Raw genomic sequence first — 17,358 nt, forward strand, 5'->3', positions numbered from 1 at the left:
TTGCTTTTCTTGCTCTTCTTCCCTTCTTCAAGCCGTCGGCCACCACGAATAAGAAGTGTCGTCGGCCCTAGCTAGGAGAGGAAAGGGGGCGGCCCTTGGTGGAGGTGGCGCCGGCCCTAGGTGGGGTTGAAGGTGGCGCCTGCCACAAGGAGAAGAAGAGGGAAAGTGGGGAGGAGAATAGGTTTTGTGTCGCCGACCCTAGGAGGAGGAGAGGGGGCGGCAACCACAAGGAGAAAAGGGATTATGGATAATAAGAAAGTTAGGTTTTAGGGGCCACATCCTACTCCTTTTTATAGACTTGCCACCGGTTACAAGGAAAGAAAAATTAACAAAATTTTGTTTAGAAAAAATCTAAACAAATTTTGTTAAAACAAACCAAGTTAAGTTAAACCAAACCAAGTTATGGATGGGTGGATGCGAGACTTTATATATAGAGGCTACAACAGGGACCGAGAGAAGGAATTGGTTTTGGCATCCTGATGGACTTGAGCTTCCTGTGTTCGACCCAAATACCCAACTCAAGTTCATCAATAATAACTCATACCACTAAAGGGTCATTATTGAACTACCGCATCAATCCCATATTATAATATGAGTTCCTACTTATCATGAGTGCATTAATCTCCCTGTGTTTAAGATATCGTATGCCCGTTAATTAAATAAGTCACTGACAACTCATTTAATTAACATCTAACTCAAAGAGTAGTACCACTCAACTTTATTATCATATCAGACTAAGTCCACCTGCAGGGTTTACATCACAATCCTTATTAGTTCCTCAAGGGGGCATCATCAACCTAAATAATTATGACACAGTTTTCCTTTATAATCAACAACACACCATATAAATGGTACTTATCTCCCAACTTATCGGGCATATTGATATAACGTATAAATCTCACCCATTGATAAGTTAAAGAAATAAATACTAAGTATATGTGTTTGTTATTATATCGGGATTAAGAGTACGCACATCCATAATAATAGAGGTTCTGTTCTTTTATATAGTCAGTATAAATTGAACAACCTCAAATGGTCCTGCTCAATACACACATAGTGTACTAGTGTAATTATATAGTCAAGATAAATTAATACCAAATTATACTACAACCGTTCCAATAGTTTGCCCCTATCCAACTTGGTTGTGAGCTACTATTTATAATTTATAAGGAACCAATACATGATCTTCTGTGTGGCACCACACACCATGTTATCTATAATATAAATTAAATGGACAACTGCATCGACATATATATAAATATAAAATGTAGGCATTTGACCAAAGTGATTCTCATTTCAAAATATCTCAAAAATAGATATTCATACAAAAGTTAGGCTTATAGTATATATCCCATTAGTCTGGACGGTCGGGATGAAGACAGTGGACGAATGCCAAACTTCTTGGCCTTCGATTTTGGTGGCAGGAAGGCCACCGGCAGCACACAGACGGTCCCTTGTGGCAAACCAGAGAGGGAAGGAGTCCGATCTGACGACTCAGGAGTTGTGGACTCTTGGACGGGAGCGGGGGGTCGACTTCTCGACCCGTTCGGTGGACCGCACCCCCGAAGTGACGGAGCGTGATAAAGGAATGTCGTGCAGGCGAAAAAGAACCACTACCCTGCACGACAGCCGAAAGGAGTTCGACACTAGTTGATTAAGAGAGACTCGGAAATATTTACACACGAAGGAAAAAAAAGGATGGATGGAAAACCGCAGATCGGCGGTAAAATGGTCCCTAAAGAAGCAAATACAGCCAGACGATGGAGAATTTGACCGATCGGATGGAGAAGGAAGAATAACTTCGTTTTCGGGAGGAAGCTCAAAAGTGGCTTTTAGACTCTCAGCATCGCCAGTGTCAAATCGGGGCTCGGTAAAGGTGTACCAGAGCCCAGGGATGCTGACGGGAGGCTGTGAGGAACTTGCCATTGCAAAACAAAGGTGAAGAGATGCGAAGGAAAGAAAACCTACTGGCGGAATTATCGTCGAAACAGTGAGACGCTGAAAAACTCATAAGATGGAGAAGGGCAGACATAGAAAAACAAGAAAGCAAGGGGCGATGGGAAGAGAGCTTATTGGAAAAAGGTCGTTGGAAGAGCAGGGGAAGAGGAACATCGTCGGAGCATAGGAGCGTCATCGAAGAACTCGAAGAAGTGCGCAAAGGTGGCGACGAGCACGGGCTTATAAGCCCGGGGTCGGTTGACCGGAGTCATACAATCTAGGTCACAGAACCCAGGCCGAGATTTAACAGTTGAATTTGAACCACCAAATGTCACATCACGATGGATATCCGCCTGTCACATCAGGCGTGTGGCGGCAGTGAGCAGGACGCGTGGCGCATCGCCACGGGTCGACATTTAATAAGGGCATGGGGGCACACTTAGCCTTAATATGGAGAGATTTGTACGATTTCTCATAAATCTGGGTGATGTAAGCCTGGCTCGAGCCCGACCAAGATAGCCCAAGAAAAGATTTCACAAGTGTAAATCTTCATTGTGCCGATCGGATTGAGGGAGCATACCTATAGCCTAACGACAAGCTTCAATAGGTCGATCGACAAGGAGTGTTCACATCCCAATCAGAAGCTAAGTTAATGCTGAAGTTTGATTGGGAGGAAAGCTGCCCAGATAATTGTCTAGTCAGTCGGACTTCCAGCCTCCTTCGACTAGACTTGAGGGGGAGGCATGTGAGCGGTGATAATGAGGGGCCCTACCCAGTTGTCACGATGGAGGTCAAAGGAGGTCAAAGTCAAGGCGGTCAACGCGTAGATAGCATCGGCCGGTCGGAGAAGCATGCCCCGATCGGGGAGAGGGCTCCGATCCACCGCCAATTTCGACACAGGTAGAAGTCAAATGGCCGACGCTCAATAAAGGCAAGGTGCAGAAGCCGCCCGAGCGACTTCCCCGCTCGGTAAGGCATTAGGATTCGGCATTGGCAGACAGAACTTCGACCGAGCGGCAACCACGCTCGACCAAACAGCAAAGCTTGATATGGGCAGAGTTCAACTTCGACCGAGCGACTACCCCGCTCGGCCTGGTAGCAGGTCTCGGTAGTGGCAGAGTGGAACTTCGGTCGAGTGGACACACATGGGAGTAGCAAGGTTCTGGCCGACCGGAAGGGACACCAGAGCGGCAAAAGTCTGGCTGAGCGGCCAGCCCACTCGGCCTAGCAGTACAGTACGCTGATATCCATCGACATCCTTTTGGAAGTTGGTGCTGGCAACACCAGGCATGGACAACCAGAAGATCATACGGCGGAAGCTTCCACTATCACTTCAGAGATATGTTCGACCTGTTAAGGTACTGCGTCAATGACACTTTACTGGCAAGTCTTTTCAGGGAAAACTTCGAGAAGTGTGCCCACATTGGGAAGCGTGCACGTACGCTACCGAAGCTCTATATAAAGAGGGGTCCAAGTATCGGTGGAGGTATGCTGTTAAGTATGAAAAAAAAATAAAAATAATAATAATAATAAAATGGCAACCACCATGCCACCCACGTGCACATCCCCATACCTCCTCCTTTTTCTCCCTCTTTTTTTCTCTTCCCCACCGAAGATTGCAACCCCTTCTCATCTTCTTCTTTTCCTTCTCTAGCGGCGACGAACGGCAGATTTCTCTCCTGTTCTTCTTCTCAAGCACAGCATCCCCTTTTCTTCTGATTTCTCCTCCTGCAAGTAGCAACAGCTGTTGTTCACTCCCAACAATAAGGGTAGTAGCCCTCCTCCCTGCTTCTTTTGTTGTTTTTCCAGCTCACCACAGCCACCAGAGCCTCTGTTGGAGTTCGTTGAGGCCACCGGAGAAAAGGAAAAGGTTCTCCTTCCTTGTTCTTTCAACATTTTAGCTATTGCACCCTTTGGTTTGTCCTGCTCTCTCTGCCAACAACAGTAAACCCTTGTTGCTTTCATTCTCTCTTAGGTTTTTAGCGGTGACTTCTTTTCTTGATTTCCAGCAACGAACAAGAGCGATCAGTTTTTCCTCAAGGTGAATCTGATATCATTTGTTTTCTTTGTCTTGATATAGCCTTTCCATAATGTTAAAAGGATGAAGGTACCTAAACTGATTTTGGGGGAAAACATGCGAGATATATTTGATCCAAATTAGTTTAGGGATGGGGAAAATTATGAGAAAACACGATCAAAATGATCATTCGACTTCGAGTTGTAGATAAAAAAATTTAGATGTTCATGTCATGGTTCTTATTAGATAGTATTTTGACTATTTGAGTTATGTTGTATTATATTTTGTAGATACAAGCTCGAGTGGAGCACGGTGACCTGCCGACACTCGAAGATTTTTGCTGTACATAAGGTGGATACATCTACTTTTGTATATTTTCTTGTGCATGAATAAATATATAAATTGGATTATGTATATGTTGTATCATTATTTTCAAAATGGGGATTAAACTGATATTATAAATAGCGAAATGGGTTAAAATATTAAAATCATTGGAAGGTAAATAATTAATATTATTTCTTCACATGTGGGTTCATACTGGGATTTATATGGGAAAGGTTGTTTTTTTTTTAAATTAAAGAAATATTCTGAATTATTCTTCTGTTGATACCTTGTTTTTTTTATTTGCTTGACCTTTCATATTCCATGCTTTTGATACTCTATCTATTGATACTTGTAGCTTTTTATCTGTGGACCCTATAATGATAAATTAACAGACTTGATACGGAAATATTACCTTGATTGACCATTCAATATGAAAAGAGAATAATCATGATAAATTGATAAATATAATCATAAAGGTGAAATAATAAAGATGGTAAATAAAGAATATTAAAAAGTGAAAATGGTGAGCCTAGCTTTGTATCAGAACTTTATATTAGAGTATTGGACCGCCCACATATTATTGTGGTAGCGCGGCGGCCCGTGGTACAGAGTACTTGACCGTACACTCGAGGCGTGATGGCGTGATGTAGCCCTCGGTCAGTGTTTATTATGTCTTCCACAGGTGAGGGCTGATAGCCCGTAAGTCAGATGGCGTATGCGATAGTCCTATACTCTGAGGAGGCCTTTAGCTTATCCATGTGATATTACACTCTGATGATATTGGCTCAAGTGATTCACTTTTTAGTTGATTTATCAAATTTAGACTATGGATATACATGTTGATATTACCATGATAACTTGTATACCGATTGATTAAATAATAAGATTGAAGAATTGATTTTAATTGATGATGACAAATGGTGATAAGGTGAAGATCCTAAACTCTAATATAAAAATTTTACCTGATTATAGATAATGAGAAGATGATTATACATATATATGTATAAATGTAGAACTTTAAGAATAATCTAAAGTTGTAACAAAAGATTGTGAATTACTCTACTTCTTTGACTTCTTAAACAAGATTAAATTCATGTACATCTTTTTTGAGTATCCACTTAGCCATTTGGTAACTTTCTACATTTCTTGGCCTCTAGTTTTGCAGCCACAGGGATTTTTTTGATATTGTAGTTGATTTTGAACTTCCATAGGGTTGCTCAGAGATCTCGACGTACTGATTTTTTGGTTTGTTTTACTTTTGTTTCGTTGTATTTACGTTCTGAAATTTTATTCCAGATGTCATTGATCTGTATAGTCTTATAGTCTACGAAAAACTAAGACATATATATAAATTTGATACATTTCTTGGTTATTCTGTTTTGATATTTCCTAGAGTTTCTTATATTATATTGTCACCGGGTGAGGTACTGGGAACTATACCCTCGGGGCGTGACATATGCAATAGTCACTGTTTGCGCTACAGTCTTCTTACTCCGCCTTATATTTCATCGCCGGTGACTGACTTGAGCGTCGGAGAGCCAACGCCGGGGATCCCTTCTCTGACTCGGCATTAACGTAGTTTGTGTTGCAGGTCCGAGCGGAGTCAACAGGCGATTAGCGGGAGTGTCACATCCCGACTTTCTATCTCATCGACTTTCGAACAGAATCAAACTCAATTGTCATTGGAGGGAAATCTCTAATAATATATTATAGCTAAAATTTAAATATTAAATATATTAATTATCTATTCGAGGATCTAACTAGGCATGGAGTGTCTTATTATCATTCTTGTAAGAAGAACATTCCTTAAAAAAAAAAAAAATCAAAATAGCGCTTTATTATATTTTTTATCTTAAAAATACATTTATTTTAATATCATATAATATCAACTCAATTTTTTCCCAAAAAAAAAAAACTATATTTAAAATAATATTATACCAAAATATTTTCTTCAATTTAATCAAAATTACTTAAATAAAATCGCCTGATTTAATTAAAATAATTTTAACACTATTATAATAGTTATGACACTACTCCACTATATAATTAGTGGTAGTAATTATGATTATAACAAAATTATTTTAATTTAAAATTATAATAAATAAAATATTGTTTATTACCTTCATTAGAATTTTGTTAATATTATTAGAAAAGAGACGATGTTAAATTGTATAAAATAATTCTAATTAAATTATGCTCTAAATTGTATAAAATAATTTTGATTAAGGGCATTCTTGAAAAATATTTTTCTGAAATCTTGTGGATATTTTAACCATTTAAAAAGGAATATATGGAAATTTAAAAAAAACAAAATTAATAAAAACCAACTCAACGCCAAACTAATTAATCCTTATTTTTCAACAATATTTTTTTTATTCAAAATAATCATATACCGAAACAAATATTTAACATAAGTCAGTCTATCAAAATATTGAGATAGACAACTTTGAGCATGTACCAAAAATTTCAAATTTCAATCTTTATTTTCTGCAAAAAAAAAAAAACAAATACTAAACCATTTGTTTTGTCACCACAGAAGAATAAAATCTACATTTTATACAAAAAAAAAAAATAATAATAAAATATTCTTGAGACATGGAAAATCTAAGTGTTATTTTTTTTTCCTTAGACCATTTTCTTAAACAATCAAATCACTTGGATCGTCTACACAAATAAGTTCCTGCAAGCTGCAAGTCCACAACAAAAATATTAAAGCTGTGAGAAGATAGACAAGATCTAATTGTATGAACGGCTTTAAACAAGTAAAACTGAGTTATCGACTACTATGAACACAGAAATCACATGACGTCCACCTTAGTAGATGCACAATGCTGGTAGGATTTAGTTCCAGTAGTTCGCTTGCAAACAATCAGGATTAATCTCATTGCATCGGAAAAGAGGGCATGTGATTTGAGCTTCAAGTTCCCCTTTCACCATTGATGTCGACCATCAATCATCAAGCAATTCGACTAGTTCACCTTTCTTGAGTTTGGAATATCCCCTTAGGCCGCGAGACTTTGCAAGATTCCTCAGTTCTGATAATTTTAAGGAAGGCAAATCGGATGAGATTTTTAGAGTAGATGATTCCGTAATCACTTCGGCAGTTTCATTGGACAGAGGAGGATCAAACTGATCGTCCAACAATGATTGGCCAAGAGAGTCCAAAACACCAATATCTGCATGCACCGAGGCCTCAGACTTGTCCACAATGCTATCGCTCTTCTTCTTCCTACTCGCTTGAGAGTTTGTGGGTGGAGGAGGGTTGATACCCTCTTCAAACGATACAGCTTGGAAGTTCGCTCTACGAACTAGAGATTTTCGTCTGAAATTTGTGGCAGGTCTTGTGGAAGAAACTGGATCTGGAAGCCCAGGATCAAGAGCCGGCTCCTCCTTCAATTTGGTGCCATCTCGGCTAAAAAGATTTGATTTATTCTCATCCACTAGTGTGTTGCTTCTTGGTAGTAGGTTGCTACTAAAATGCTCCTTGGGACTGCTCTTCTGATCCATCGAATGCTTCCTTAACAATTTGACGAGGGAATCCACGGTTGCCCTGTCGCTTTGCCTTTGTCGACTCGCTTCAGACTTCTTACCTTTCTTGGCAGCAGCCTGTAATTGCATTTGGATTTTCCGAAACAACTCGAGTATTTCTTCATCTCGCTGTCCTGGAGTTGCAGTAGCCTGGTGCCTCATATTACTCATCAAAGGCCCATTTCTAGAGGACAAAATATAAGTTTCTTCACTGCTTTCTGACTGTTCAAGCTCTTGGTATTGTTTGCTCCTGCCCCTGGAAGACCTTTTCTGTTGTCTGGAGAAATCAGGATTCTCCTTGTGATCATTAGAAATTGCACGGCGAGCAGCATATATCCTTGCTGATCTACGCGGGATGCTTCGAAATAGAGTTTCAGCACTGCAGTGTGTCTGGTCACATTTACATGAATATGGTGATAGAATAGCTCCTCTGAATATCCCTAGCAAAGGAAGATATTCGAATTATTCACTACAACTCCAGAAGTAAATTAAGAGCAACACATCATAAAACGAAAACGAAAACAACAACAACAACAACAACAAAAAAGAAGATAGTTTCTTCAATAGTTTAAGATTCTTCAAGGAGAGGAATGCAAATCGGGTTAGCTGAAAACTACAACAGTTGGGACCTTAAGTATCATAACAATATGGTGAATTCGTCCGCTGTTCTCCTACAAATGCAAAACTACACCGGTTGCATTCTAAAATGGGCATCGATTTCTAGGGTTTAGCTTAGACAACTTCTATTCTCGATCTAGCATCTGGTACACTGTGTTATACTGATGAGAACTCGATTGTTCAATTAAATTATCTCGATCGTGTAAACACGAAAGGGTAAGGCTTACCGATGATAGTCATCTAATGCAGCTCGGCTTCTTAACTTCCGCCCTGGTGCTGCTTGATGACGGCCTGTTTCCTTCTCCTACAAACACAAAGTAACAGATACAAGATAACAAATCAGATAGACAGAGACGAGGGTGTAATAGAGGATAAGAGTACTGGAGATCGTCGTCGTAGTCCGGCGCGACGGCGACGAAGGGAAGAGAACGAAAGGTTTCGGAGACGAGAAGGTTGGGCAGTGGAGTACCGGCCACAGTTGCGATAAGGAGAAGCGGTATATTGGGACTTAATTTGGGTACTGAGCCCGGCCCAATACCTTCAAAATCTACCCAATACATCATTTTTTATAGCTTTATTTTTTTCATTTATTATTTATAAATATTTATATAAATAAAATGTACCAAATGAATGGACCACAGAAATTTTGAAACAAAATAAATAAAAAAGAACACTTATTTTTATTATCCTTGATGCGGTGATAATGAGGGTCCATCCCGCTATCACGACGGGGTCAAAGGAAGTCAAAGTCAAGGTAGTCAACACGTATATGACATCGGTCGGTCGGATGAAACATGCCCCGACCAGGGAGAGAGCTCTGACCCGCCGTCGCCTTCGCTACGAAGAAGTCAAACAACCGACGCTCAAGGGAGACGATGTGCAGAAGCCGAGTCGAGCGGCTACCTAGGTCGGTCAGACAGCAGAGCTTGATGTGGGCAGAGTTTGACTTCGACCGAGCGCCTACCCCGCTAGGGACCTGGCAGCAGGTTTCGGCAGTGACAGAGTGGACCTTTGGTCGAGTAGACACACACTGAGGAATAGCGAGGTTCTGGCCGATCGGACGGGGGACTAGAGCGGCGGAAGGTCGGTCGAGCGGCCAACACACTCAGCCTAGCAATACACTCTCTCTTTGATATCCATCAACATCCTTTTGGGAGTTGATACCACCAATACCGGGCATGGATAGCCAAAAAATCGTACGGTGGAAGATTCCACTATCACTTCAGAGATATGCTTGGCCTGTTAAGATATTGTGTCAGGGACACTTTACTGACAAGTCTTTTCAGGGAAAACTTTGAGAAGCGTGCTCGCGTTGGGAAGCATGCACATTTGCTATCGGAGCTCTATATAAAGGGGGTCCAAGCATCGGCGGAGATATGCGATATTCACTGTTTGTGCTACAGTATTCTTGTTGCTCCGCTTTATTCTTCATTGTCGGTAACTGACTTAAGTGTTAGAGAGTCAACGCCGGGACCCCTTTCTTGGCTCGGCACTGACGTAGTCTGTGTTGTAGGTCCGAGCGGAGTCCACAGGAGGTCAGCGTGAGGGGTATATCCTCAGCTTTCCATCTCTTCAACTTTCGGACATGATCATATTTGACGCCGTCTATGGGAACGTAGTCTGCATTCGAGCCGAGAAGATGGAGAACGCTGGACGACTCACCACCGTGACGCTCACCTAGGAGGAGCTCGAGATGCTCGTTCAAGCTCGAGCGGTAAAGATGATCGAGCAATAGCAACAACAGGTGTTAGCCGATCGGCAAGCGCCACAACCTATAACATCGGCAGTGGGTAGACGAGCGGGGCAAGAAGACCGAGCAGAGCAAATCTCCGTATGGGGGCAGAACAGAAGGTCAATCGGCACACAGGAGGAAGCGTCGCCCGCGCCGATCCCCTTTCATCGTGCCTTGCTCCAACCCCCCCCCCCCCCCGGAGATAGCCTAGGCAAATCAAGAGTGGGGATCGTTTTCGGATGACGCTCCCATTCGGGATGCACGGAAAGGCAAGGCGCCCCGAGGCAATGCGTCGCCCGAACAAATCAATCGGTAGTTCTCCGAGAAGATCTTACAAGACCCTCTGCCCAGACACTATACCCCGCTGGCGATCGGGGCATACAACAGAATGACCAATCCAGATGATCATCTAGATAGGTTCGACAATGAAGCCACACTGCTCCAGTATACAGATGGAGTGAAGTGCCGAGTCTTCCTCACTACCCTCTCCGGATCCGCGCAGCGCTGGTTCAGAAGACTGTCAGACGGATCAAAATGCAGCTTCAAGGATTTCCAAGCTGCCTTCTTACATCACTTCGCCAACAGCCAACGCTATCAAAAGACAAGCGTCAGCCTCTTCTCCCTGAAGCAAGGATCAAAAGAAACGCTCCGAGCATACATACAGCGTTTCAATCAAGTAGCTATGGACATCCCCTCGATCTCATCCGAGACAATGATGAATGCCTTTACTCAGGGGCTCATCGAGGGAGATTTCTTCCGATCGCTCATCAGGAAGCCGCCCAGGGACTTCGACTACATGTTTAAGAAGGCCAACGAATATATCAATGTGGAAGAAGCCCAGGCGGCCAGAAGAAAAGAAGCACCGACCGAACCCTCGGCGCCGACCGTCAAGCTGCCATCAGGCGCCCAAAGGGCCAAGGGCCGAAGGAACACGGCCGCACCAAGAGACCAGGACACATGCCGTACAGCATGTGGCTACCGGTCGACAGAAGGCGGCCAAAGGAAAGGTGTGGAAGCCGATGTTCTATTCTTTCCACCAGTCGACGACCCACAATAAGCGTGATTGTCGCGGTCTAACACCAATCGTCAGTCGACTGGCTCCAAGAGGATACTGTCGCTGATCTCCTTCTCCTGATTGGCGACAAAGACATCCATCCACTAGTCGGCGAGAGGACGAAATAAGGGCGCCCGAGCAGTACCATCACCATCAACACTAGCGGAGGGACGACATTGACCCCTCCCGAGTCCCCACCGAGCCAAACATACCATCCGCTCGGAAGAAGAAAACAGAAACAACGCATCCCGAGGAGAAATAGGCATGATCGCCGGCGGGCCGACCAGTGGCGACTCCAATAGAGCCAGGAAGTCGTACGCTCGCGCGGTTGGAGATCCACGCTGTGGGATACAGCAGGGAGAAAGCCGAAGGGCCCGAGATCAGCTTTGGCCCCAGCGACTTGGAGGGAGTGGAGATCCCTCACGATGACGCGCTGATCATCCGAGTGATAATTGTTGGAGTTGCAAGGTTGCAAACATAGTCCCACATTGAAAATACATGGGAAAGATCATGAGTTTATAAGAGAAAAGATATCACCATTTGAATGAGGCCTTTTGGATAGAGTCCAAGAGTAAAACCATAAGGGTTTAGACCCAAAGTGAACAATATCATACAATTGTAGAGATATCTAAACTCTTTTCAATCCTACAAGTGGTATCAGAGCAGGTACAACTCTGATTTGGTGCAACCACCAATCAGACAAGGGGGTGAAATTCGTTTCCATTTTTTTCGATTTTCAGTTTTATGTTATAATCCAAACTGGTATCGTTACCTTTTTGAAAATTTTCTCGTAGTAATTAATCTGAATTGGTACAACACTAATTTAGTCTTAGATACTTTTTATTTAAACACTGCACTACTAATCCAAGACCAAGTCTTGGGACTTATTATTATTATTATTTTTGTGTGTACAAGGTAAAAATGTCTCAAATCGAAGGCTTCAGCATAGTCCGTCCTTCTCTATTCAACGGGGACGACTTCCCCTACTGGAAGAAGCGAATGGAGGTCTACTTGAAGATCGACTCCGACCAGTGGTTCAACATCACCAGAGGCTACAAAGTGTCGGTCGACAACTCCAGAAATCCATTGGACCCGGAACAGTGGACTCCGGATATGAACAAGAAAATCCTCAACAGACTTCAAAGCTCTCAACACACTACTGATCCTGTTGGGAATCTGAGAAGACAGAATTGCCGGAACAACGTATCTGGAATATTGACCGCATCTCCATGACTCGGATGGTGAGCCGTCTTCTGTGTTGACCAAATCATCGGAAGACCTTCGGTCAACGCCACCTGCAGCCAGCGACCGAGGTGCCCTGGTCTCTGGTACCCCGATGCTCGAGGCGAGTCCCACGAGTATATAAGCAGTCGAATAGTAGGATGATGAAATGAGATGCACGAATAATGATTACGAGAACGTACCCTAGCCCCGGGGGGCCCCTTCGGATGGATCGATGAGCTGGTCGCGATGCTGATCAAGTCGTTGTGACAGTGCAGGGTTGATGAGTGTGAGTCGGCAGAGAAGCTGGATCTAAGGGTGACGACAAGGAATCCGGTACAGCAGAGATCCAGAAAGATGGCATGTTGGCCTGATATGATAACTGCTCGCAGGCCAGCACACGACACGCAGGCCGGATAATACCAGTAACTCACAAGCATAATAACGGTGCGAATAGCGAAACAGAACTGCTCGATGGCCGGAACACAACACACAAGGCATAACACAGATCATGGGGCAGAATGCGATAGCAGCGGCCCGAAGGCTGGATCAGTGGTGACTTGAGCACTGAATCATCGCCGAACTACGCCGACATGGAAGGTGCAGCAGCGACCGTTGGAGGTTGTGGCGGCGGCAGAGGCCGCTGGACGCGACAGCGGTGGCCGCTGGACTCGGCGACAGCAGAGGTGGAGTCGCGGCTGTGAGAGGCATCGACGACGACATCCGAAGCCACTGGCGGCGGTGGTGGCTGGAGGTGGCCGCTGGAGGTTGTGGCAGCGGTGACAGCAGCCGATGGAGGCCGCTGCTACAGCGACGACGGTCGCTGGAGGAGGCGACGGTCGCTAGAGGTACCGAGGTCGGGAGAGAAGGGAGGAGGTGGCCCCGAAGATGGTCGTCGCTTGTGGATCTTTCCGGCGGCAGCGGCGAAGGACCAAGAAGAAACCGGAACCCCTTCTTGAGGTGGCTGAGGTGGAACCCTGCCCGAAGAAGCCCTCCTCCTCACGGTGGTGGCACCGGCGCGAAGAGGCCGGAGGAAAGGGGTAGAGGAGAGGAGGAGGGGAGTGGCCGGGCGCCGACGTCGGCGTCGGCAAGGCGTGTGAGAGGAAGCAAGCCTCGTTCCTGACAGCGGCTTAAAGCACGAACCTGGCCTCTCTCGATCCCGTGTGAACAGTGCACTTTATAAACACTAAAACCCTCAATGTGTCAAAGGAACCAAATTCCCCCTCCTTCTCCCTAATTCCGCCTATGCCCTAACCTACATCTGCATCAACTACAATGCGAGCTGACGAGGGAAGAGCTGAGCCGAGTGGGACCACACCAAAATGCGAAGGAGTTATGGGGCAAGCTGGTCGAACTACATGAAGGAATGAGCGACGCCAAGGTAACTAAGCGTGACCTTCTTTTAAATAAACTGTTTAATATTAAAATACAGGAAGGAGAAACAACAAATCAACTTCATGCGAGGATCAAAGACATCCTCAACGGACTTTACGCAATAGGCCACCAGATGGAGAATTGCTACTTAATCAGGTATGTCTTAAATGCGTTTCCGCGAAATACATTGTGGGCATCCATCATGGATGCCTACAAGATTTCAAAGAACCTTTCTAAATTAAAATTAGACGGGTTATTTTATGAACTTGAATTACACGAGCAGACTAACGCCAGAACCGAGAAAAGTATCGCTTTGTTTGCAGGTTCCTCCTAGGAAAGGACAAAAATCAAGCCTGAACCTAAAGATGAGTCCGACCAAGATTCTGAAGACGAAGAGTACCTGGTGAACTTGGTAAGGAAGATGTTCACCAGGAGGAAGAAGAACTTCAGCAAAAGGGACCTGCAGAAGATCAACTCCTCGACTGAACCAACAAATGTGACTTGCTTCGGGTGCAATAAGAAAGGTCACTACAAGAACGAGTGTCCGAAAGTGAAGAGCGACAAGTTGAAAACAACCAAGAAGAAGACTCTCAAAGCAACCTGAGATGACTCGTCTTCAAAAGAATCGAAGGCCGAAGATCAGAAGCATCAAAGCCACCTCACGTTGATGGCTCGCGAAGAAGAATCGAAGGATGGATCGGAAGCCGGGTCCGAACCCGAATCGAGCAACGAGTCCGTACTTGTTTCCGAATGTCCTGAAGAGGTATACCGTAGCTTAAATAAGCAAGTTTTTAAAATGATTGCTTGTTTAGATAAAAAATTAACTGCAATTGAAAATGAAAATAAATTGCTCCTTGAGGAAAACCAGAACCTCAAGGAACAAATCATAAATTCTAATCCAACTCAAGATGTAACGGCCCGGTCCGGGTGGGCCCCACCCGGACCGAATCGAGAACGCCACCAAAATAACCCATCGGGTTGACGACTAGCTCCACAAACCACCGGAGGTCCTTTCAGCTTTGTCTTCACTCACACGCACCCTGGAAAACTTCCCAGGAGGTCCCCCATCCTCAGATTTCTCCAAGCCAAGCACGCTTAATTTTGGAGTTCTTAAGTTTGAGCTTTCGAAAAGGAAGGTGCACCTTAGTGATATGGATAGTACCATCTAATCTTTTTAAGCTATACTTAACCAGAATCTCAGAACCGGGGTATTACAATCACCCCCACTTAAAGACACAACACCCTCGTTGTGTAACCACGAATCACACCACAAACAAATCCCAGAATCTCCCTCGCTAGGTGGTGCCCTGGGTGCTCATGCCACAGGCGCACTCACGGTCGCAAGGTCTCTCTGATACCATCTGTAACGTCCCAACCCGGACAGGGCCCACCCGGACGGAACCGGGAACGCCACCAGAATTGCCCATCGGGTTGACAACTAGCTCCACAAACCATCGGAGGTCTTTTCAGCATGCTTTGTCCTCACTCGCATGCACCTTGGAAAACTTCCCAGGAAGTCACCCATCCTCAGATTTCTCCAAGCCAAACACGCTTAACTTTGGATTTCTTAAGTTTGGACTTCCGAAAAGGAAGGTGCACTTTGATAATATGGATAGTACCATCTAACCTTTTTAAGTCATAAATAACCAGAATCTCAGAATCGGGATATTACACAAGACCTAACACTTGAGGTGGAAAATTCAACAATAAAAATAGAAATTAATAAATTAAAAGGGCTTTTAGAAAAATTTACAACAAGATCTAAAAATTTAGATCTTATTTTAAATAATCAAAAAACCGTCTACAATAAAATCGGACTTGACTACAAGTCAAGTTTTAAAAAAATATTTAAATCACTAATAACCCAACACAAACAACAAACTAAAGCTTGAGTTCCAAAAGCGTGCTTAACCACACAAGTAGGAATTAACTAATATTACATACCCAAAGATAAAATATAATATATAAAATATGATAAACCAAATCAAAACCCAAAACACAAACCTAGACTAACTAAATCAAAATCGAAATATTTTAAAACCTGCCAAAAAATTAGACTATCATCAAGTTAAATATAATTCTAAAAGTAACAAACATAAACCTAGAACTAAAACATGAAAATACAGACCAATAATTCAGGGGGAGGCTCCTAGCTGGTACTTCCAAAACTAACATACCCGGTAGGGTAATTAAGACTAGTTAAAAAGGAACAAAAGTTTAACTTGACTTACGGTACTGGTGAAGTTTTGGATGATAGTAGGCTAGGGAAGCTTAGTCTATGCATGTCTAGGAAGATATGACTTCAACCTGGTACATTTGGCTAAGTAGAACTAACTGAAGCTACCCCTTACGAATCCTAACCAGTTAGACCAAGATTTTGTATTAAGTTCAATGGATATGACTATTTGGAAAACCTCGAAGGCATGGTTACTCTAATGATGTCCAAGTGACTCACCATAACCCAGAAGTTTATCCAAAGAATGCATGTTTGTTGAGTTCAAAGCTAAACCCAAATCAAACACAAAGTTAAATCAAATCCTAAAAATCGAAGTTAACTCATCTCACAAAATTATAGGTTTCCCCTGATTTAAAATATAGATCGGGTGAGATGACTAAGGACTTCGAATCGAACCAAATCAATTCGAATTGAACCAAATCGAACCAAATCAATTCGAATCGAACCAAATTAAATTAAATCTAATCTAATTAAAATAAATTAAATTAAATTAAATCTAATTAAATTAAATTAAAATTAAACCAAATCAATTTCAAACTAACTTAAAAACTATTTCAAAAAATTAAATTAACTTAAAAATCATTTTAAATATTAAATTAACTTTAAAATTATTTTAAAAATTAATTTAACTTAAAAATTATTTTAAAAATCAAATTAGCTTAAAAATATTTAAAAAATTAATTTAACTTAAAAAAATATTTTTTTAAAAAAAATAACTTAAAAATTATTTTAACACAAAAAACAATTATTTTAAAAATTAATTTAACTTGAAAAATATTTTAAAAACTATTTTAACTTTAAAAAAAAATATTTTAAAAATTAATTTAACTTGAAAATTATTTTAACTTTAATATATATATATATATATATTAAAAAAATTATTTAAAAAATTATTTTAACTTAAAAATTATTTTAAAAAAAAATATTTTAACTTAAAAATTATTTTAATTTTAAAAAAATATTTATTAAAAAAATTATTTTAACTTAAAAAATATTTTTTTAATAAATATTATTTAAAAATTATTTCAACTTAAAAAAATTTTTTTTTAAAAAAAAATTATTGTAACTTTAAAAATTCTTTTTAAAATTATTTACACTTAAAAATTCTTTTAAAAAAAATTTAACTTAAAAATTATTTTTAAAAAAAAAATTATTTTAACTTAAAAATTATTTTAAAAAATTAATTTAACATAAAAATATTTTCTTTGATCTTTTAATATATATATATTAACCTAAAAATTATTTTAATGTAAAAATTATATAACAATTATTATAAAAATTATTTTATAAATTATTTTAACATAAAAAAAATTATT

The 17,358-nt window shown here is 41.5% G+C and overlaps 1 protein-coding gene across 2 annotated transcripts; it reads right to left on the reverse strand.

Annotated features, from left to right (window-relative positions):
• Positions 1-6,877: 6,877 nt before the first annotated feature.
• LOC122005830 (SAP-like protein BP-73) lies at positions 6,878-8,921 on the reverse strand. Of its 2 annotated transcripts, none has more exons than XR_006118556.1 (3): positions 8,653-8,910; positions 7,093-8,247; positions 6,878-6,966 (listed from the first exon to the last, which is right to left on the reverse strand). XR_006118556.1 is itself a non-coding variant. In XM_042561050.1 (3 exons), exons 2-3 carry the CDS (start codon positions 8,663-8,665, stop codon positions 7,229-7,231), a joined length of 1,032 nt encoding a protein of 343 aa, XP_042416984.1. In that variant the 5' UTR covers positions 8,666-8,729; positions 8,807-8,921; the 3' UTR covers positions 6,878-7,228. The 2 variants fall into 2 exon arrangements, 1 of the variants encoding a protein (XP_042416984.1); XM_042561050.1 differs by having other exon boundaries at positions 6,878-8,247; positions 8,653-8,729; positions 8,807-8,921.
• Between the last annotated feature and the right edge of the window lie 8,437 nt (positions 8,922-17,358).

Source organism: Zingiber officinale, chromosome 7B, assembly GCF_018446385.1.
Source record: "Zingiber officinale cultivar Zhangliang chromosome 7B, Zo_v1.1, whole genome shotgun sequence".
NCBI lineage: Eukaryota > Viridiplantae > Streptophyta > Magnoliopsida > Zingiberales > Zingiberaceae > Zingiber > Zingiber officinale.